A 22,138-nucleotide genomic window follows, 5' to 3' on the forward strand; every position below is an offset into this window, starting at 1 on the left:
AGGGTTTTAGGCTGGCAAATTTACAGTGCAATGTGTAGATTCGGTCAAAAATCAGAACCCCTCTGACATTCTAAAGATATGGTCATGTTCTGGAAAGTGACTGATACACAGGTGTCATCTGAAGGGAGCGTGCCTGCAGGTTTGGCACCAGTTTTATGGGACCCTGGGCAAGCACCGCCCTGGTTCCCCATCCCCACCCTATAAGTGGGAAGGGGCTGCAGGAGGCAACCAATGCTCTGAAGGGAAGCTCCGGGTGAAGCAGCTGCCATCTTAATTTCCTCAGAATGCCTCTGGTCCCGATATCAGGGGTGCCACAGAAATTAAAGATGGAAGAGGCTGCAACTACCTCTTCTCTTTAGAATGCTGGGCCCCAAATACTTCAAAAGGCAGGAGGACACACAAAAAGAGGCTGGTGTCAGTTGTAGTGGGTCCTTTAGGACCCTGACATTTGTCCTACCATGCTGGCTGCTGGAGCTGGGTCTGCATGTTCACCTTCCTTCTTGCTGGTGTGGGCTTGAAGGGCAGGAAAAGGGGTTTAGAACATGATTCAGTATAAGAACCTCTCCCATTTGATCCACGAATCAGCTCTCACATATAAATAACAAGTTCCTCTTCTTTTGCCTTCGCCATTCACCTTTAGCACAATGCAGTATACAATGCTCTTTAGCAAGATACATGATATCTAGCTATTCATCTGCAAAAATGAAAACATACTCATCCAGTTTTCTTGCCAGGTCTTGTAAAAAGTTGGCATGCTCTTCTGCTCTCACTACTAGAGGTTCCTTGCTGGCCGATAAAGACTGGCTCTTCAGTTTTTCACTTAGGTCCTTCCTTGCGCCATCCAGCTGGGCAGCTAAGTTTTCATATTCCTGAAGTTTGAAGGCAAATGTCACTTTATTTGCTGTGACCCAGACAGATTTATAAAAGCGCAGGAAATAAATGGCAATTCTATCTTTTGTGTGCTTCAGCTTTTCATGCAAATCTTGGTGCTTTGAGCACAGCACAGAGGATTAAGCACAAAAGATTAGACAGAAATGGGGGGGAAATGTTTTCAACATATAACTTGTATTTTGTGAGCAGCTATTACCGCCTACAAAATCAAATCATTACTTGCAATAGATTTTTATTTCCATTACAATGATTTCTCTCTCTCTTCACAGAATTAAAGCATTACTTCTTCAATACCTCTTTGCTCTTCTGCAGCAAGCCAAACACACTGTTTGCTTGAGACAATGATGCTTCAGCAGAACTCAGAAGATCCAAGATGCCAGTCTGTTGTTTAGTCATTGCATCAATCCGTTTCTGACAAAGAAATCAAGAGGAGACTCCATTTTTAAATGCAGTTCTCATTGGCAGAGATATAAGTAACATAGCTTTCCGAATAGTAACAAGGGGCACTAGCCATAGGGTGTTTCCAGGCGCAAGTGCAATTTGGGGAAAGGTATAACTTATTTAATGGTCAGGTTGCATTTATCCAAAGGCAGGCTGATCCTAAATCAAGAATGTGTCTTAGAGCCAATCAACATGTTACACCGTCTACTAAGTCGTAGCTTGAAGTGAAGGGTTTTCATTTTTAGCATGAATTGCCTAATCTGGATTGGAACCCATGCCTGCAATTTGCATCGGGAAGACGTTCCCATTGAAGCAAATTGCAGGCATGGGGCTCTTATCCAGTTCAGAACCATAGTATGGCCAAAAGGTTAGAGGCCCCCCTTTATTATCCAGGCCAGGAGTACCACCACCACTCCCACTGCCACTACCACTCCCACTGCCACTTTGTGTACAATACAAGCAGACAGCTTTGTATTTAAAGGCACAGCTGCATAGCTAATGTAACCTGGCATGTAGAAGTAAAGATTCTGATTAGGAGAAAAGGAACACTGGCTTCCTCCTGCAAACCCTAACTGAAGGGAGGAAAATTCATAGTGCAAGCTTTTGCATAGTCTACTCAGATTTAGGTTCCACTGAGTTCATTGGTTCTGACTCCCAGGTAAGTGCATATAGGACTGCAGCTTATGCCTATTAGCACTCTACAGCAGCCATTGCAGGGGTTCCTTATCAGTGCTCTACAGTTCTGGACCCTGCTTCCTGAAAGCCAAGAAAGGTTGGTCCAGGATTAGGGAAGGAGAAAGCCCTTCCTCACTCACATCCAGTGCCCCCAGGGGGTACTCAGTGGTATGCAGTACCGGCATCTCTTGTTGTTGTTTAAAAGTGTGTTACTTACTGTAACAACTTCATGGTGAGCACCAGCACCTATTTTTCAAGTTAAGGTACTGCTGTAAAACTGAAGACTGTCCTATCCTGAAATCTCTGGATAATTATTTCCTAAACTAGAAACGGCTACTATTATTATTAATAGGTAACTAATTAACTACCTACCTACTGGTAACTGTTTCCTGTATAGGCATTTGGCACTAAAGTAAAGCAGAACAGGATAGAACAATTTATGACATGTCTGTGTATCATTGGGTCATCCCAGGTAATTTCAGGACAAAGAATAGGTCTGGGCAGGATGAACAATTACGGTAAATTACACCTCATATAACTGGTCCAGAGAAACTAAACTTTCTTAATAAAGAAACAAAAAGCAAAATAAAGCAGCAGTTTCTTATTCCATCAGCCTTTCACAGTATACTTTTGAGAAAGATTATTGATAAGGCCAGATAAAACAATTTGGAATTTCACATATTCTTCATCTATTAAAGATTTTTTTAAAAAGAAAATAAATAAAAGTGGTATCACCTTAACATCTTCCAAAAGGAGTTGATTATTTCCATTTAAATTTTCAGCCTGCTTTGTTTGCTCTTTTGCTTCTGTCAAAGATATCCGAAGGTCTTCGAGCTTGGATTCATACTCATTTAATGACTCTCTTATAGTTTTAATAAGTCCCTGGTTTTTTGCTTGGTGCTTTTGTAGTTCAGTCCTTACACGCTCCAGCACTATGGAAAGAATTACAATGGATAAAGTTTGATTATCGGATAGCATAATAAGAACAAATTTGATTATCCATACTGCTTAATAAGCATAATAAGAACAAATTTGATTATCCATACAGCCAAGTTACAGGGAACCAGGCAGAGGGCCTTCTCGGTAGTGGAGCCCTCCCTGTGGAATGCCCTCCCACCAGATGTCAAAGAGAACAACAACTACCAGACTTTTAGAAGACATCTGAAGGCAGCCCTGTTTAGGGAAGCTTTTAATGTTTGATGTATCACAGTATTTTAATTTATTTATTTTTTGGAAGCCGCCGCCCAGAGTGGCTGGGGAAGCCCAGCCAGATGGGCGGGTTATAAATAATAAATTACTATTATTATTATTATTATTATGCTGTAAGGAGATAGCATCCACCTAGCTTAAGTCCTTTCTGGTCACTAGGTCTTGCTCTGTTCTTGCCAATGAGTGCAAAATTATGCTACTGCTACAATTCACATGAAGACCTTTAGTGGGCACCCAGAATGTACTATGTACTACATTATATTCTTGTACGATCCTGCCATCATTAAGCATTTTGCATTCTCTCCACATTTCTTTACCAAATTGTGTAGCAGCAAATGATGAATACACATCTGTTGCAGGCAAAGTGAGGAAAAAAGGGGTGGACATTACATATCACTGCTTGCCTGTTTTGAAAAGAGAAAAGAAGTTCTCACCTTGACTTCTTAAAATGCAAAAATTAAAACGCAAAACTTATAGGCCCAGCTGCAGTAAGCACTGAACGATGGAGGTTTCACATCCAACCAAAAGGATTTGTTTAACCTGCTCCTTGGACTTATCACCTCAGAAAGTCTATTCCTGGTCTAGCATTTTCTGATCCTACCATCTGTACTCCTGTCCCCAAGCCTACAACCTTCATCTTCTTCTTCTCCACCTCATGTTAGCTACAGAATGATCGTATATGATAAGACCACTTTCAGTTCCACGTTGTTTACAACTCCACTGAGGATTTCCACAGGAGGCAACGGTCCTCCTCATTCTAGCAAATCTACTCAGAGTCATTTCTATCCCAGGATCTATGCACACAGTCTTTATGCTCTTACAAAGCTGGGCTTCTCTTTTCTCCTTTTCTGCTTCTGTTAGCTGTTGCTCAAAATTGCGGTTTCTCATCTTGTTAATCATTCGTTGAGCTTGAGCTAGCTCTTTGGCACCGTCTCCTGAAGGTGAAGAAGTTGCTGCTGTAGAAGTACCAGTTATCTGATCCAGAAGAACTACGACAAGGAAAAAACACAGATGAACAATATACTCTGACAGATACTTTTTCTCAGAGCCATGTGTTTTGTGTTGCTTTCTTTTCTTAACCTAAAAGGTTCTACTTTCCATTCAACACATATTCAATGATGCAGAAATAGTCCATCAAACGATCCTAGTGAAACAGCCCAGGCCTCTTGCCTTTGCATCACTTTGACTGTTGTCGGGGTGGGGTGCAGTGGGGTGGGGTGTTACATCTGCTTTTTAACTTGCAGATTATATCCCACTTATTTAGTAAGGAACTGGGGCGAGTGCCTATGTCTATCTTGCCAAGGGAATGCTGCCAAAACAACTTTCCCCTGGTGTGTTGTCCACTCCTTAGCTATTCTACTTTAAAGCAGTGGTTCTCAAAGGGTGTGGCAGGAGGAGATGGCAAGTGTGGCAGGAAGATTCAAGGACAATCAAAGAAACATTTGCACATTTTATTGTAGTATAGAATAGCATTTATTTATTTATTTATTTATTTATTTATTTATTTATGCATGATATGGATAGATCTCTTCTCAAAATGAGAGCAAGAGCATCAAGTGTTCAGGGGATGATTCATGTTCTCATGCAGCTGTATTGTTTTATACTATGTGGTGTCCTATGATCGTATTATAAAGTAGTTGTGTTCTATGTTATAAAGCACTGCTTCGGAATTGTTTCTTTTTGTTTTCCAATGTACTGTATTTCTTATCAGTAAAAAAATTACCGTATTTTTTGCTCTATAAGACTCACTTTTTCCCTCCTAAAAAGTAAGGGGAAATGTGTGTGCGTCTTATGGAGTGAATGCAGGCTGCGCAGCTATCCCAGAAGCCAGAACAGCAAGAGGGATTGCTGCTTTCACTGCACAGCGATCCCTCTTGCTGTTCTGGATTCTGAGATTCAGAATATTTTTTTTCTTGTTTTCCTCCTGCAAAAACTAGGTGCGTCTTGTGGTCTGGTGCGTCTTATAGAGCAAAAAATACGGTAGATGTTTATTCTAAAAGTGTGACCCAGAGAAAAGAGTTTGAGAATCACTTAAGAGTATTTTACTGCACAGATCATCCTCCTAGACACCTTCACTGTATCAGATGTAGGGAATGTTTTTCAGTCTGAGGGCAGCATTCCCCTCTGTGCAACATGCTCGTGGTGGGGAGAGTCAGAGGCAAAAGCAGTTGAAGCAACTAATGTGAAAGTTACTTTAGGACAGTAGGATAGATATGTACATATTTGCATACTCTCCTTTGTCCTCGATCCAGACAAGGAATAGGACTATCTGAGTTAAATTGCAATTGCAATAAAGCAAAAGTAGTCTGGGCGTGAAGCAGGGCCAGTGAAGAGTATGGCCTAGGAAGAGTTTTGAGGCCTACACAGAGAGGTTTCGGAGGTGGGCACATTTGGCCACCAGGCCTGAGGTTCCTCACTCCATTCTACACATTACAAATTGGGGGAGGAGAATTACCACAAAGATGCCTTTTTCAATAATACTTCTGAAGTAAGCATAATGTCAGATCTTAATGTAGGGCAATAATCATTCATAAGAGTTTCTCATCAATAACCACTGCTCATAAACCCCACCTTTTATTTGTTTATGTTATTTTATTTTATTAAAGATTTTCTTGGTTTACATTTGTTATGAGACATTAGTGTTGAGTACAGTGTTAGCCGCCCTGAGCCAGGCCTTGGCTGGGGAGGGCGGGATATAAACAAAATTTATTATTTATTTATTTATTTGTTTGTTTATTTATTTATTTTTATGTTGGGGAGGAGAGGAGGGGTGGTGGTGAAATTTATATTTTTTACAGTGTAAATGTGGGGTTTTGGGTCAGTGTCAACTAGATAGGTTCTCTTTCTATTTGCTTGTTACATTTTCTTGGCAGTGAGAGAGGTTGGAGGCCCAGGGTATGGTTGATTGTCTGTAATGGGGTTTGTTTGCATTTGTGAGGGTGGGATTACTCCATAATCAGAGAAACGTGGTATATCAAGTTGCAATAGTGAATTAAATCAGCTGGAATTTATCTCCACAAAACAGGATTATGATCAAATAAAAAAATGTAGGAGATCAGCAATTACTCTTACCGTTAATATTGGTGGCAACACTTTGTATCTTGGAAATCAAGTCTTTCCCCCTTTCATTAGTCTTACTAAATTTGTTGAACAGCATCTCTGCTTTCTTGTAATTGCTTTCAGCCTGACAAGAAGTAAGAGTTTTAAAACAAGAGAGCACAAATCAATGTTTGTTTTTAAAAAGTATTTGCTACTACAATTCAATGTTTCTGATATTAGTAAATTCTTAACAAAATTTGTTAAGTCATGACAGATTTCAGAAACTTGGTGAATTTGACATTTACTGGTCATTCTTAAGGTTCTACAAGAGGAAATATCAGAAGTGTTTGTGTCATGTTGCCTTTGGCTTCAGTGGGCAGGGCACCTTGAACCTGGTTTCAACCATATCAAGACCCCCTGAATCAAGAGGAAACCAAGATATAATGCCTATAAATGCTTTTGTTCCCCAAACTACATACATAATTCCTTCAGTTATCTATGGCGGAGTAGCCCAGGCAGCATGGATCATCCCAAGTATAAGGACAATTAATCTTTAGTTCTGCTATGTCCTCTGCAATATCACAATGGGGACATTCTTGGAAGCTTCCTGGTTCTGCTTTTCAACAACATATTCAGTTACAGGGATACCTCTCCACCTGTGTCCTCTGGAAAATGCTGGCAGTTCCTAAATGGGAGCTCTAGGTCTTTGATTATAAATAAGCCCCACCAGGATATTGGCACAGTGTTCAGCCTGTAGGATCTCATCATAGGGAGGATCCCAAAGGGGGCTATCTACCCTCCAGGTTGCAGACCTACCCAATTCACCCCTCTCACATCTTTATTTTTCTTCCATTGTGTACTCTTTAACGTCACTGCCTTCAGACCTTCAGTTTCCAGCTTTTTTGCTGCAGGCACAGCTGCAGTCAGGGGATGTTCAAGTCAGTATGCTATCTGGTGGCCTCCTTTCCTGTGCCTTCCTGTCTTCTCTTTCTATCCTCCTGAAGGATAGCTTTCTGTCTGTCACTTCTCCTCACCTTTCCCCTGTTAGCTCTCCTCTTTCTGCTGAGCTCTTTCATTCTTTCCTCCCCTCACACCACATTCTTTATTTCCTTCTGATCACCTTATGTGGCTATTATTGTCTCTCCTCCCTGGGCATCTCACTTCTCGGCTAATTGGCAGGGCAGAATACCAGTTGGCAGTGCCCACATGACTTGCCATTTGTGGGTAAACCCACTCAGAATCTGCTCCCTCAGAACTCTTGATGCAAGGGAAAGGGAGCTTCCTCTGGCTGGGATCCCTCACAGTCAACACAGGTAAATGACATTTAATACCCATACACGATCAAAAGTCTTTCAGGCAGAAATTAGGCTTTCCATTTTAGTGAAGGCACTGACATTTCCTGACCAGCAAATTCCAGCACTTCTTATATAAAAAAAAATGTAAACAGCTCACCTTTTCTTTTAGAGCATTAACATTTTGGTTAAGGTCAAGCAGGTCTGTCTCCAGTTCATCCACTCTTGGGCCGTGAGTCGTAATAACGGTACGATAGCGGCTCAACAGAATCTGAAAAGAAAGGCCACCAAAAAGAGAGGGAAATTGGATGTCTGACTGAGCTGAAAACTGTATCTGAATTCAGCATGGGTTTGGGCCAAAAACATATTTTACCTAGACAGGAATCCTAAGTCATTTACATAGGAAAGAATTCAACTGAAAGACTTAGGTTGCAACCACACCAATACATGTAGGAGTAATTCTCATTACACTCGGTTTGATGTACTTCAGAGGAAGCATGCGTTGGAGCAAGCTGTTACTTCCTAGAAAAATGTATTTAGAGTTTTGGTGCCAGTCAGAACAGATTCAAAGATCTGGTGCATCCAACGCCTTTAAAGTATTCGGCATCTAGCTTGCCTATAACCCACACTAGTAACAGTTTATGTGGCAGACTGAAAAGATTCAGAGTATCAGTTCAGGCATCATAGCAGCATGAGACGGACGACAGGCAAAGCCACAATCTACTTGGACAGAGCATACAAAATCCCACCCAGCATGTCTTACTTCCCCAACTTATGGGTTTGTGCTAAAGAGATGAACTGGGGCCATGAAAAGCTTTCGTACAGACAAGCCTTAAGCCTACCTTCAATAAAGCAGAGCATAAATAGGTCCCTTATGGCACTACGCAGACCTAATTAATTCTGTCAGTTCAACGCCTAGCAGCTGAGGCTAGGGGACCTGATGGGCATTGGGCGGTGGAGTCACAGGGGCTGCTAAGTCAGCAATGTGCGGTCATGTGGCTACTGACGGGCCAGCAGCAACCATCATAGACCATGTCACGGCCAGTGATAGACACTGCTTGCCATGGTGGTAAACCACCAGTTCTTGAGTCTCCTCCACTGTTCCTGCTCGTGCTGTTTATAGGGGCTGATGGGAGCTGGAAACAAGGGAAGGCGGGAAGCTCCTCTTTCCACGCAGGCCCAGCTCCAAAATATGGCACCCTTGGGCAGATGCCAGTATTCCAGTGCTCTGGCAGGCCCCACTGCTGTGTTGACACCTACCCTGCTGGTTGTTCCTAGGGCAGGCTCATGTGGGAGAAGGCAATCTTTCAGATACCGGGGTCCCACAAAATGTAGGTTTTCAAAGACAAGCACCTGCACTTACCGTATTTTTCCGTGTATAACATGCCCCCGGGTATAAGACACCCCTTATTTTGGGGGACTCCAAATTCATAAAATGGGGGGGGGGGGGAATTGCCCAGAGTTGTTGAGCTTTTTTTAAGGAGGGATCGCCCAATAGCCACTGACAATCTCCAGCTCGCAGCAACAAAACAACCAATTACATGCCCCCCCCACTATGCACTATCTGTGTATAAGACAACCCCCAATTTTTTAAAAAAATTAATAAATAAATAAACCTCATCATATACACGGAACAGTATGGTAATTGTGCTCACCAATGAATCTGCAGCCAGTATAGCAAGCAACAGTTCTTCCCCCTTGCCAGTGCCGGGCACTAACCATGCAACTATGCCAGCTTTCCCCAACCTCCTGCCCTCCAGAACTTGTTGGACTACAACTCCGATCACATCACCTCAGGCCACTGTCTGGGGAAGACTGAGCTATGCTGAGACCAACTGAATTTTCCAATAAGGGAACCCCAAGGACGATGTGGACTGGGCTGCCATGGTCTTTCCCAAAGAACCGGCACAGGAAAGGACCATGGAACTGGCTCCATCAATCCAACCTCAGCCACATGGGATCACGTCACAGACAAGTGGATCTTGCCCAGCTGCTTCTAAAGGTCATCACATTGTGTAGTTAATTTGAAACCTATTTCTTTACTTCTTCTCTCAGCCCCGTAAGGAAATGCCAGCTTTTCAACATTACCTTCAGTTCCTTGATGCGGTCTTCAAGGTGCTTCATCTGCCCCAATGTGTGGGCACTGGCATTGACGTTTTGCATCTGAGACTTAATCAGACGGAGCTCGTCCCCCATTGTACTCAAATCCTTCAGCAAAGTAATTACACAGCTATCACAGGCTGAATGGAAAAGAGCACATCCAAACAGTGCAAAGTGTTAGTTTGCTGTATGGGCAGAGAATGACAGCACCAAAATAACACCTTTCCACAAACTGTCATCTACTGCTATGAATGAACAACAAAGGCAGGGGAAGCTCAAGTGCATTTAAGGCAGTAACCAAATCCTGAGGCCCTCCCTAGTATGCCTTGACTTATTTTAGAGTTACTCCCTGTCAATTTTCCTTAAGAGTAGGATAGAGGAGAACCTTTTCTTTACCTCAAGAGCTGCATTCTCTCAGAGGTAGTCTGTCAGGAAAAGTGCACTGGTGGTGGGTGGGGCCAGTGGCACTATAAACACTCTCTCTGAAGGTCATCATCACTCCCATATGTTCTCTCTCTCTCCTACACATACACACTTATTTATTGCATTTATATCCCAAGCCCAAGGAGTTCAATGTACCCCCATACACACATGCATACCACACACAGACATCCAACAACACAGACACCATCCACAGCTACACTCCAACACTCATCCATCTACAACCTTCTCCACTCCTACCACCACCACCATCCACACAAAGCAGATGCTGAGTCCCCTTTGCAATTGGGGGGGGGGGCAGAGCTGATCTGCTCCTTCCCACCACCCCCTATGCTTCCTACCTCCCAGTCCTAATGGGAAGTCTTCCCTGTGGAGGTCTTTCATTCTGGATACAAAGGGAACTAAGCAAACTGGAGGAGCAGGACCGAAGGACGGTCACTGGGGGTGGGGGGAGTCACAGTGAAAAAGTAGGCACTAGCCCTTTGTAATCAACAAAGAGGGAAAGGGGGAGAGCAGGAGCACAGAGTCTCTCCTCCTCTAGCTCATTTGGTGTCCTTGGTTAGCACAGGACGCAGCAGGAATGAAGGCTTCTTTAAAAACTCACTTCATAGCAGATGAAAGGAGAAGGGGCTGCAAGACAGCTTTGAGTGAACTGTGGGCTGAATATCACTCAAGGGGTTCCCCAACCCGTGTAAGCATTTCTGAATAAGTTCACTGTCAAAGCATGTGTTGACCTTTGCAGCCTCCCATTTAAAACAATGGTGACTCTTTAATGAAGCCCTATAAGCAAGCATCCAGACTGCTCATGCGTTATTACTTACAGTCGCAATCTTCTTGAGGATCTATATCTTTTGGTTCTTGGCTTATGCATTCTGGAGGTTAGGGGGCAAAAGAAGCAAATTAGAATCACATGATAATACAACACAGATATCAGACATGAGATTTTGAAATCGCATTCAGAAAACTGATACCGCTATATAATGGATGCTCTCTTTATTCACTGAAAACTAACCATAACTCTTAGCAGGTTTTCTACTACTGGAAGATGGAACTTGTCTTTTCAAGAGTTACTTTTCCGGCAGGTACTAGTGAATGCTACTCAATTTGGCTTCATTTGTTCTTTTTTCTATCTAGGACATCATCTGAAATTAATCTCTACTTCTCTTCAGTTCTGTTGCCTACCTAAGAAGGAGCTTATGTGTTTTACTTAAGGCTAGACACAAAACGGAACGTGGGTGGCACTGTGGTCTAAACCACAGATCAGAAGGTCGGCAGTTCGAATCCCCGCAACGGGGTGAGCTCCCATTGCTCAGTCCCTGCTCCTGCCAACCTAGCAGTTCGAAAGCATGCCAAAGTGCAAGTAGATAAATAGGTACCACTCCGGCGGGAAGGTAAACAGCGTTTCCGTGCGCTACTCTGGTTCACCAGAAGCGGCTTAGTCATGCTGGCCACATGATCTGGAAAGCTATCTGCAGACAAACGTCGACTCTCTCAGCCAGTAAAGCGAGACGAGCGCCGCAACCCCAGAGTCATCCGTGACTGGACTTAACAGTCAGGGGGCCCTTTACCTTTACCAATCAGGGTTAACTGGGGAATCAATCACTGTGTGTGCCTTTGTCCCAGCAGTCCTGGGTGCAACCTGAAACCTGCACAGCATCTAATCCAACAACTTAATCCAAGTGAGTCTGTATCTTTATTTTAAGGCTGTGGATAAATACAGATAATCTCAGTAAATTCACATTAAGGATGAATATCTTGCATCTATGCCAAAAGTTACCTAGGCTGGAACTAGGAACTTCTGCAGGTGCTCTATATGGTGAGCTATCAGACTGCAACTTGGGACATCTTCCGGGCTCTGCCCTACCCACCCTCTACTTAGCTGAACTTCCAGCCTGATGAAGAATTCTGGAGAACTTGAAATCTTGCTCACTCACTGACTGTGGATTTTGCATTCCCCCAACCCCATGGGCTTTCTGAACATCTTGCTAGTTGTGGTTAGAAAAAAGGTCTCAGGCTGTCCAAACTGAATAATAGCTTGACATCGGAAAGCAAGTTCACACTACTCAGAGTCATTGGTGTTCTCAGGGTTATTGTTACAGACTGGTTCTCTTTAAATAACAACTTCCATTGACATGAACAAAAATGCCATGCTATATCTTAAGCCATTCTGAAGTCTGCTTCTGCAACAACTGCCAGAGGCAATAACCCCGCTGTTGTTCACTTACACAATGATAAAATGAGACCAGTCAAGAGCCCTTGAACTTGCTATTTAACTAACTTTGACCCTGATTTAGCTCTTGAACATGTAAACAGAACAATGGTTAAAGTGACTGTAAGGCTCATAATTTCACAAAAAAAAATGTAAATGAGCCTTGAAAGTCTGCAGTGAAAAAACCCTGATGCCCAAGAATTAATCTTTAGGCCTGTCCAAATTTCCGCTTGTCCTGTGCCTCAAAATCACAGGTTCAAGCATGTTTCCATTTGACCTGCACATTCTAAGCAGAGGTCTCAGCTTGCCCCACTTTTCCCAGGAAAACCCCACTCTTTGGTGCTAAATCGGAGCAAACGTCAATCCAGAGAAAGATCCAATTGCCATTTGCTCCAATCAAGTGCTAATTAGCTGTTTTCTCCAGGGGGAAGCAGCAGGACAAGAGGAAGTGTGGATACGCCCTTTGTAAGGATAAATCACCCTTGGGTCAGGCCAGGATCATACTTCATGCTGAAATTTTATACATTTATTCCAAACCCGAATAAAGCTTTGGAATCCACAAATGACAAAAAAAATCTCTAAACCTTAAATAAGTAATTCCTTCTGCAGCATTTGGCACTTTCCCATACTGTTTAACAATGAAATCAAAGGTTGCATAGCATAGGTCCATGCCATGGGTCCAGACCATGCCAATTCTGCTCTGGTCCTCTGAAGGATTGATGCTGGCATTTGAAGGAGCCATGGTATGGTACAGACTGCTGCTTATGTGACCCCAGACTCCAGTAGTTCTCAAACCACTATAAGTAACCTCAAAACAAGCCCTTATTCTCACATTCCATGGCTTGGCGGAGATTCCAGGTTGTGTTTAGCCCATACTATGAACACACTGTGGGACGCAGGTGGCGCTGTGGGTTAAAGCCTCAGCGCCTAGGGCTTGCTGATCGTAAGGTCGGTGGTTCGAATCCCCGTGGCGGGGTGCGCTCCCGCTGTTCGGTCCCAGCGCCTGCCAACCTAGCAGTTCGAAAGCACTCTCGGGTGCAAGTAGATAAATAGGGACCGCTTACTAGCGGGAAGGTAAATGGCGTTTCCGTGTGCGGCTCTGGCTTGCCAGAGCAGCGATGTCACGCTGGCCACGTGACCCGGAAGTGTCTTTGGACAGCGCTGGCCCCTGGCCTCTTTGAGTGAGATGGGCGCACAACCCTAGAGTCTGTCAAGACTGGCCCGTACGGGCAGGGGTACCTTTACCTTTACCTTTATGAACACACTGGATTAGAATACTTAAAATGGACTGAGCCTGAGCTACATGGAACAAAAGGCTTTTTACGGAACATTCACGTGTCTGCTATCATGGCCAGATGAATTCAGCCTCTCAGTGGATTGTCTGTCTGCTACTGTGTGAATTGAAAGCAATTCAGGCTAAGAAAATATGAAGCTAGAAGTTCAGATTGGAAAAACTGCAGGGGGTGTAGTCTTTCACTTTTAACCATTGACCACCACACGTAGAAATCCCCTGTAGATATATTGCACGATATATTTAATTGGCACCTTCCTTTAATGCAACTTTTATTACAGCCTGTGCAGCATTAAGGACAGTCCGTGATGATGCAATTAAATGCTTCAGTAATCTAGTGGAAGACCGCAATAATGTCTGAACCTACTAAAATAACTGGTCTGCTGATTACAGGTGATACTGCTGCTGATGTGGAAAAAGCAGTTCAAAACTTGAAATAAAACTGCATTCTGAGTCAAGATCAAACTTGTCCTGCCAACCTTTAATTTCAGCAAGGCAACATATTTTCTGCAGAATATATCCACCAATAACACAACTCTAGTGAAGGAGCTTTTGCATAATGGAAGATAGTTAACATTACATTTGAGAAAGAAAGCATTTCAGTCGATTCATATTAAGAATAAATGAATTGCATTTATGCCAAAAGCTACCTGGGCTAGAGCTAGGACCTTGTGCAGCTGCTACCAGACTGCAGCTTGGAACACTCTCCAGGCTCTGCCAACCAGGTTGGTTGCTGGGCGCTCCTGAACAGGTAGAGCTTCCTGTTTGGATTGGAAACTTGCCTGAGCAGCAAAACTTTCCTGGCTCCAGCATAGGAACATAGAAAGCTGCCTTATACTGAGCCAGACTATCAGTTTAACTAGCTCATTATTGTTTACGCTGACTGGCAGCGGCAGTCCAGAGTCCACACAATTTCCTTTGTGTTGTACAGTTCAATGGAATACAGTCACTAGGAATAGCTATACAATTCTACATACCCCCAGTCAGGCGCTCACAGGTCATGAGCTGACCGTTATCAGGGCAGTTGCACTTCTGACAGTAACCTCCATATTTGAGTGGGTTTCCAAAATAACCAGGAGCACAGCTACACAGGGAAAACAAAGACAATTTGCAGTTAATACATTTTTCCTCAGATTGAAACATCTTCTGCTGGCATTATGGTTTGCACAAAATCCAGACGTGAAATCTAGCCATTTTATTAGTTTTAACTTGTAATTGCCTATTCTGACAAAATTTTCACACACACAAATTATTAACACATCACATCGAGTATTTGGGGTTAGCTGTAACATCTGAAAGACTGCAGAAAGCAAATCCAATTGTTGACACACACAAAAAGCAAACCCTGGAAAACATGGCTGTATCTTGTTTCTTTCAGATCTCCTGTGACACTGGCCTTCAATTGGTGGGTTAGGACTCACTCGCAGATCATGGTCTGATTCAATGTAGATCGCAACTAGAGCACTCCCACCACCCAAATATATGTTAAAAGGTTAATAAATGGGTCCCCAAATGCATGTTTAGGTTAAAAATGGCTCCTGGATATGAAAAGGTTGAAGACTATTGTCCTACGAGGCAAATGACCAGTTAGTCCAGCCAGAGTTGTACATATTAGATAATAAGTAATTCGTTGTTCCTCATTGTCTGGACATGTAATTCAGGACTCCTGGAATCTTAATGAAAATTAATATGTGGTCATGAAATTCAATTATGTTGTCATTATTAACATAAAGAAAGATAACTTAATTCAAAGTTATGCAAGCCAGGATTAGGGAGAAAAGAAATCATCCAACAGAGATGATGTTTCAAAAAGTCTAAATTAAGAGGAGTGCATTGCAAAGGGCTTAAGCACACTTCCTCTTCTCCTACTGATTTCCCCAAACAACTCTTTAGTGCTCAATTGGAGCAAACAGTAATTTGGGTTTTCTCCAGATTGACGTTTGCTCCAACTGAGCACTAAAGAGTGGGCTTTGCCTGGGAAAGGAGAGGGGAAAGGGGGAAGCCTGCAAAACCTCTTGTACCCATGCTTTCTAGGCGTGGGGCAAGTGGAAGTGTGGACAAGGCTAAAGTGACAGTACCCAACTTTTTTTACTGCATTGATTTGGCCAACAATTCCTACCTTTGAAATTCAAAACTGATTTCAAGTTGGCTTCGTTCAAAATGAACCACATTTAATAGTACCCACTACATGACAGTTTGGACAAAACAACAAACTACAATTAAGGCATCCTTTTTGCAGCTGCTTGAAGTGCACCTAGGTTAATTCTTTTCAGGCTTAACCATGCTTTAGTGAGATGTCCAACATATTATTACATATAGGGTTCAATCCAGAGGGGTGGGGAAGTGTACTTTCCGTTGAAATTAGTAAAATTTTAGCAGAGTTTAAAATTTATTTGGACTGCACTTGTATTTCACACTGCTGCTCAGATCCAAATGCTCCAAAGTGCATACAAAGGCTCTCAAAGGAGATCTGAGTAATTTATGTCAAAACCAAGAACAGTGTGCACAATCCCAGCAGAACGTGCAGACTTCCAAAAACTCTGAATTGAATGCAGCAGGTTGTATCTGCAAAAAGCTTTCTGTGTGCTTTCAAACCCCACAGCGCCTTGGACTGTAGACCAAGTATGTTAATATGGCACACCCTTAGAATACACAATGGGCTGATACGCTTGTCATGCGGAGCCAGACCATGGCTTGGTGCAAACATCCATGTGTGGCGTCTTCTGGAAAGAAGACTGTAGCTGTTTTGCTGCTCCCTGGTTATTATGCTGTAGACTTATACTGAGCTAAGCCACACCTTGGCTTAGTGTGTTGCTTGAACCTGGGCATGTGAGTTAAATTTCTGCACACTAACAACAAGCTATAACCAAGGCATGTTCTAGGCTGATGGCTCACAGTTAATCTGGAGAGTGCTCAATCATAAGCCTGGATTTGGACAACATGCTGAGCCGAGTCATGGTTTAGCTTATGCCAGAGCCATAAAATAGGGGACAAGGAAGTGAAGCAACCACACTCTTGTCTTCAGTAGCCTGCATGCTTATATGTTTGTGCTAAACCATGGTTTGGCTTAGCATGATGTGTGAATTAAGCTAATATTTTGCAATGTGCCACTTTTTAATTAGAAAACCCATATTGAGACAAACAATCACCTTTCACAGTGCATTCCAGTATAACCTTCTTTGCAGAAACACTGAATTTCTCCACCATTTTCCACGCATCCATTAGCAAAACTGGGGGGAGGGACAGAAATACAATACATATGAATACATATGAAATACGTTTTATACTTCAGGCATATTTAGATAGGTTTCAATATTTTGCAAGAAGCTGAGATTTAAATTGCTGCCAAAATATCAAATAGCATTGAGAGTTCAGGTGTATTGCTGCCTATCTGTCTAGACCTTCTGAGAACAGTTTGTTCTGCTTAACAATGCAAACAACCAAATCGTTAAAAAGGAAATAGGGAATAAAATTGACATCAACTGATGTGTTATTATTGAGCAAATACAAATGTACTGCATTTCATTGAGGGTTCTAAGTGAGGCATTTTTATCTACAGAAATCTTTGTACTTGGTGATGCATTGCCATGGACAATCTCTATGACAACTCACTCACTGTTTCTCTGAATTCTGCACAAGATTTAGTCTATACCCACATAGCAGAGCAAGGCATTTATGAAAGGCTACCAGCCCATCCTAGGGGGACGCGGGTGGCGCTGTGGGTTAAAGCCTCAGCGCCTAGGACTTGCCGATCGAAAGGTTGGCGGTTCGAATCCCCGTGGCGGGGTGCGCTCCCGTCGTTCGGTCCCAGCGCCTGCCAACCTAGCAGTTCGAAAGCACCCCAGGGTGCAAGTAGATAAATAGGGACCGGTTACCAGCGGGAAGGTAAACGGCGTTCCGTGTGCTGCGCTGGCTCACCAGATGCAGCTTGTCACGCTGGCCATGTGACCCGGAAGTGTCTTCGGACAGCGCTGGCCCCCGGCCTCTTAAGTGAGATGGGCGCACAACCCTAGAGTCTGGCAAGACTGGCCCGAATGGGCAGGGGTACCTTTACCTTTACCAGCCCATCCTACCCTTTACCAGACTCATAGTGGCTGGTAACCCCAGTGAACTGAGCATGTGTAGTATGATGGCACCTGCGCAATTCATTAGATCTCACTCATTGCACAAGAACAGTGCCTGTTGATGACAAAGGGGTGTGAGAGGAAGCAGGAGATCTGCCACTGTATCAAATTGCTCAGACAGTGGTGCTATTACATCTGCTTCTCCTCTGTGGTGTAGTTTCTCAATGCCCTTCCCCCTAGGAAAGATCCTTGCACCTTGGGAATCTTGATACAATTTGGTCCCCCACCCACCATTCAACTATGCAACACATACATAGGCACGAGAATCAAGATGTAAAACATGCACTATTATTTGCTTTTTAAAAATCACTTTATACACAATCCTGAGGGAAACCATTTGTGAGTTTACAGAGGAAAAAACTACTTAAAGTAAACTATCTCTCCATCTATATCTATCTAATCTATCTATCTATCTATCTATCTATCTATCTATCTATCTATCATCTATCTATCTATCATCTATAGTCTATCTATAGTCTATCAGTTATTTTCATAAGGCTCTTGATCTCTGCTTTTGCACCTGGCAAATGTTTGAGGCCCTTGGCCATTAATTATCATAATTTTAAGTGCTACAGGGTCTTGCTATTTCGCAGGACCCCAAACATTTCTAGCCAAGCTCATTCTGAAGAGTCAGGTCCAATGTAATCTTCATCAAGTCCTATCAACCCTTGAAATGAAAACAAACCCAAAAGGCCACTATCATACACTGCAGTGTGCTCTGTCCACACAGGCATATATAACTGTTTTTGCACTGTTGTCATTAATTGTCCCACCTATATTCTTTTGGCTAATGGTGGTATATCAAGAAGACCAGACAGCTGCAATCTGCCCCATCCATATACCCAGTAGTAGCTTTTTGAACTCCTATCATAGGATCAGGTGTCCCATTTCAGGGAACCATACTAACATGGGAAAATACACCATATCTAAGGAATAACATGCTCAAGGAAGCCTCAAGCATTCAAAAAAGAACTACACTTAGCAGACATAATTCTTTTCATGGCAGAATGGTCCAACACCTTTGCCAAGCAGCTGGAAGATAAGGAGAGGACAAAGAGTGAAGAAAGAGCTGTCAGTGGAGGGGGGCCCTTTCTCCATCCTCTGGACCCCCTGGACCACTCAACTAACCTGCTGTACCTGAACTGGGTGTGGAGAGTGCAGCTGAATGGGACACAGCTGTGGGCAGTCTGAGAAAGTACCATTCACCCATAAAAAATCTAGAGTCAAAGACTAGGGTGATGTCTGCTGTTTCCATGATCTCTTTATTGTGAGACTTTTGTGGGTGAGCTGAAAGTTTGTTTGGATCCTGGGCAAGAACCCAGAGCCTAAGAAAGAGGGTGTGTCAGAAGGTACGGTAGATGAATTAATATTGATGTAGTATATATATTAAAGAACTTTGTATTACTATAACATTTTTATATGTAATTCTGTATTTTTGTAATATGCTGTTTAAGTAGTCTGTTGTTGCTTCAGTGTTCTGTACACCGCTTAGAGATATTTTTAATATGTTAAGTGGTATAGAAATTAAACAATCAAATAATCAGTCAATGTGTCAAGCTCAAGAAAAACACAACTCTCCTTTCCTAGCATCCCTCCCCCAAGCCCACACAGTACCTGCTTGTAAAAGGGCAGCGACAAGCCCTGCAGGTTCTTTGCGTGGCATCTCCAAAGTAGCCTTCTTTACAGTGTTCACACTTCTCGCCAGCAGTATTATGTTGACAATTCTTTTAAAATATGTACAAATATATAAAACCAGAGAGTTAACAGCAATTCAATTATCAGCAGGAGAAAATTAGAGTTGATCAGCTCCAAGCCATTTCCTCCACACAATTATATTACCACAAGAACAAACATATGACTTTGACAATGTCTTCATTCTCTTGAATTATATAAAAGTTGCTCAGCTGGGGCCAGAGATGGTAGAATATTACAGTATCCACACATCTGGTTAACATGTCAGTGGTTTAAATAACTATACATCCAAGAATCGGACTCTTAGTTGGAAGTGATGCAAATACTTGTGAGCAACTTTGGATTCATTTCACAATCTGTTCGAGTCCCTCTATAAATGAATATCCTGCTACCCATTTTTTTCTGTTTAGCCCTTTAGTTTGAACAAGTTTATATAGTCCCAAATCTAGGTAGACTGGTCCAATAAAAGATTTTTTTTTTACTTCTCACAGCCCTAGCATAGGACTTAACAGTCCCAACACCACTGGAACAACAACACTAATACAGGGAGGCAATTGCCTCAGGACAACTTTTCTTAAAATTAGTTTTTATTGAAGATTTTATTGTGTTACAAAATAAACAAATCAACAAGGAAAAGTACATATAGTGTCTCCACTTTCAATTCATACAGTCTTTTCCCCAATTCGTTTATGTTCGGTATAAGATACTAATGTCCTGGACATCTTGTGGTTTGGGGGAAAGGGGAAAGAGAGAGAGGAGAGAGATGGGGGATATTGTTCTTTCGTTCTGTTGCATAATGTTACTGTCACAGCAACAAAACCTGATCTGCCACCAATAAATTAACATCTTTTTTACTTTATGTGGACACATAACTGCACCCTGGAAAAACTATTTCCTCTGCAAAATGAATTGAAAGTGTCCATCTTTCAATTTGAATTTGGAACCAATAGTCATCAAACAGCCGAGACCACCTATGCACACAGAATGCAAGCTGCATTAATTGGTAACAAATATATGGCACTAGCTATAACACAGTTTGCATGGCTATTAAAACAGCAGGAGCAAGGCTGAGAAAGCAAACCTTCTCTTCTCTTGATTTTCCTGCCTGTGTGTTTTCTTGTCATGGCCTGCCCCATTTCTCTAATCAAAAATTCTTATGATTCATACATCTCCTGGAACATGCTGTTTTGGCTAACAATTCCTACGTTTAACCCAAAAGGTTTTGTTGAAACCAAAGCCAAGGGAAGTATTGCATAATCATCGTCAGAGGATTTCAATGCAGCCAAAATAGGTTCGTAATGAAAAAGGCACCCATGCAATGAATCTGGCAGTGAATCCATGCAGTGAATAGGGGGCAAGATCCTATGATAACTTTTCAGAATAAACTATTGAGACAAAAGCAGTAAAATAGAATACAAGATAACAATCCCCAAAGAATGCTATTGATGCAAACCCTGATCCTTCAACTAGAGCTCATATTTGTGCAAGTTCGGTGTAGTGGTTAAGAGCGGTAGTCACGTAATCTGGGTAACCGGGTTCGCGTCTCCGCTCCTCCACATGCAGCTGCTGGGTGACCTTGGGCCAGTCACACTTCTTTGAAGTCTCTCAGCCCCACTCACCTCACAGAGTGTTTGTTGTGGGGGAGGAAGGGAAAGGAGAATGTTAGCCGCTTTGAGACTCCTTAAAGGGAGTGAAAGGCGGGATATCAAATCCAAACTCTTCTTCTTCTTCTTTTAGCAACAGAATTGTAAATGACACTTTTAAAAGCGTAATTCATTTCAGATGAGATTTGTATCTTGCTGCAGAATTAGTTTCCAGAAATCAGACATTTACCAATTATGTCTGCATTATAACTGTCCATTTCCAATGTGCGGAACTACCTTCTCTTGACATGCTTATACATGCATTCTGTAGCATTCACTCTTTGGGCAGAACTAGTTGCTACAAGAGAAACATGCTGCAACCACTTTCTAGTCTTTCTATCAATGTGTAGCTTATTATCAATGTGTGACATGGTTACTGTCCTGAATGCTTTCCGCTCTGTGGTTCAGACAACCGACAAGTTGAGATGGTAGTGGGAATTGCAGTGCCATGGCATCACATCACACATTAGCCACACATTACCAGGAAAACTGGACACACAAAAGTGGCAGCAATTCTGTATTTTTTGTAAAACGCAGTTTTATAATGAGTGTTTAAAGTCTGCAAAGCAAGCAGCTGGCATAATCATACTAGCATACCCACAATCATGGTTCAGATAAATAGGATCAGTGAACTGAAGTTTCCAAGAGGAATGCACTGCTAAATGGGTTGCATTTTTAAAAGACTGGGTGCCATTTTCAAATGATTAGAGAGATGGAACCATTTATTATTATGACACACAGATTTGTATTCCAGGTAAACAACTTGCATTCTTACACATACTGTATGATGGATAATATTTTACCTATGTTTACGAGAAAAACAACAAATAGGTATACAGCCCCTTGAAGGCTAACAATTTTATTATGGTAAATATTTCATAGTTGAGGGTGCACTCCATAATATGCGTGGAGTGTTACTGGACAATACTCCATGCATCTGATGAAGTTGATTCTAGTCTATGAAAGCTTGCACAATAATACATGTGTTAGTTTTTAAGGTACCGTGTTGTTGTTTTTGTACTAATAAACCAAAGCAGACACCCTTATGAGATCACTATACTTTATGAGTTCACTACACATGTGCTCATAGA

At 42.4% G+C, this 22,138-nt stretch overlaps 2 protein-coding genes across 4 annotated transcripts in view; both read right to left on the reverse strand.

The window, feature by feature from the left end:
- The window catches only part of RIOK3 (RIO kinase 3), a 910,199-nt gene that overhangs the window by 692,575 nt on the left and 195,486 nt on the right, over positions 1-22,138 (reverse strand). The window lies entirely within an intron of this gene.
- Positions 1-22,138, reverse strand: part of LAMA3 (laminin subunit alpha 3) — a 126,720-nt gene that overhangs the window by 27,166 nt on the left and 77,416 nt on the right. For all 3 annotated transcript variants that reach the window (XM_083451495.1, XM_083451496.1, XM_083451494.1), the window contains 11 exons: positions 19,327-19,436; positions 16,738-16,818; positions 14,566-14,672; positions 10,910-10,960; positions 9,636-9,787; positions 7,708-7,818; positions 6,289-6,400; positions 4,038-4,205; positions 2,743-2,939; positions 1,186-1,302; positions 715-869 (listed from right to left, as the gene is read on the reverse strand). In XM_083451495.1, coding sequence (XP_083307621.1) covers positions 715-869; positions 1,186-1,302; positions 2,743-2,939; positions 4,038-4,205; positions 6,289-6,400; positions 7,708-7,818; positions 9,636-9,787; positions 10,910-10,960; positions 14,566-14,672; positions 16,738-16,818; positions 19,327-19,436 — 1,361 coding nt within the window. The remainder of the gene's footprint in view (positions 1-714; positions 870-1,185; positions 1,303-2,742; positions 2,940-4,037; positions 4,206-6,288; positions 6,401-7,707; positions 7,819-9,635; positions 9,788-10,909; positions 10,961-14,565; positions 14,673-16,737; positions 16,819-19,326; positions 19,437-22,138) is intronic.

This window comes from Podarcis tiliguerta (assembly GCF_965153285.1).
Source record: "Podarcis tiliguerta genome assembly, chromosome: 7".
Lineage (NCBI taxonomy): Eukaryota > Metazoa > Chordata > Lepidosauria > Squamata > Lacertidae > Podarcis > Podarcis tiliguerta.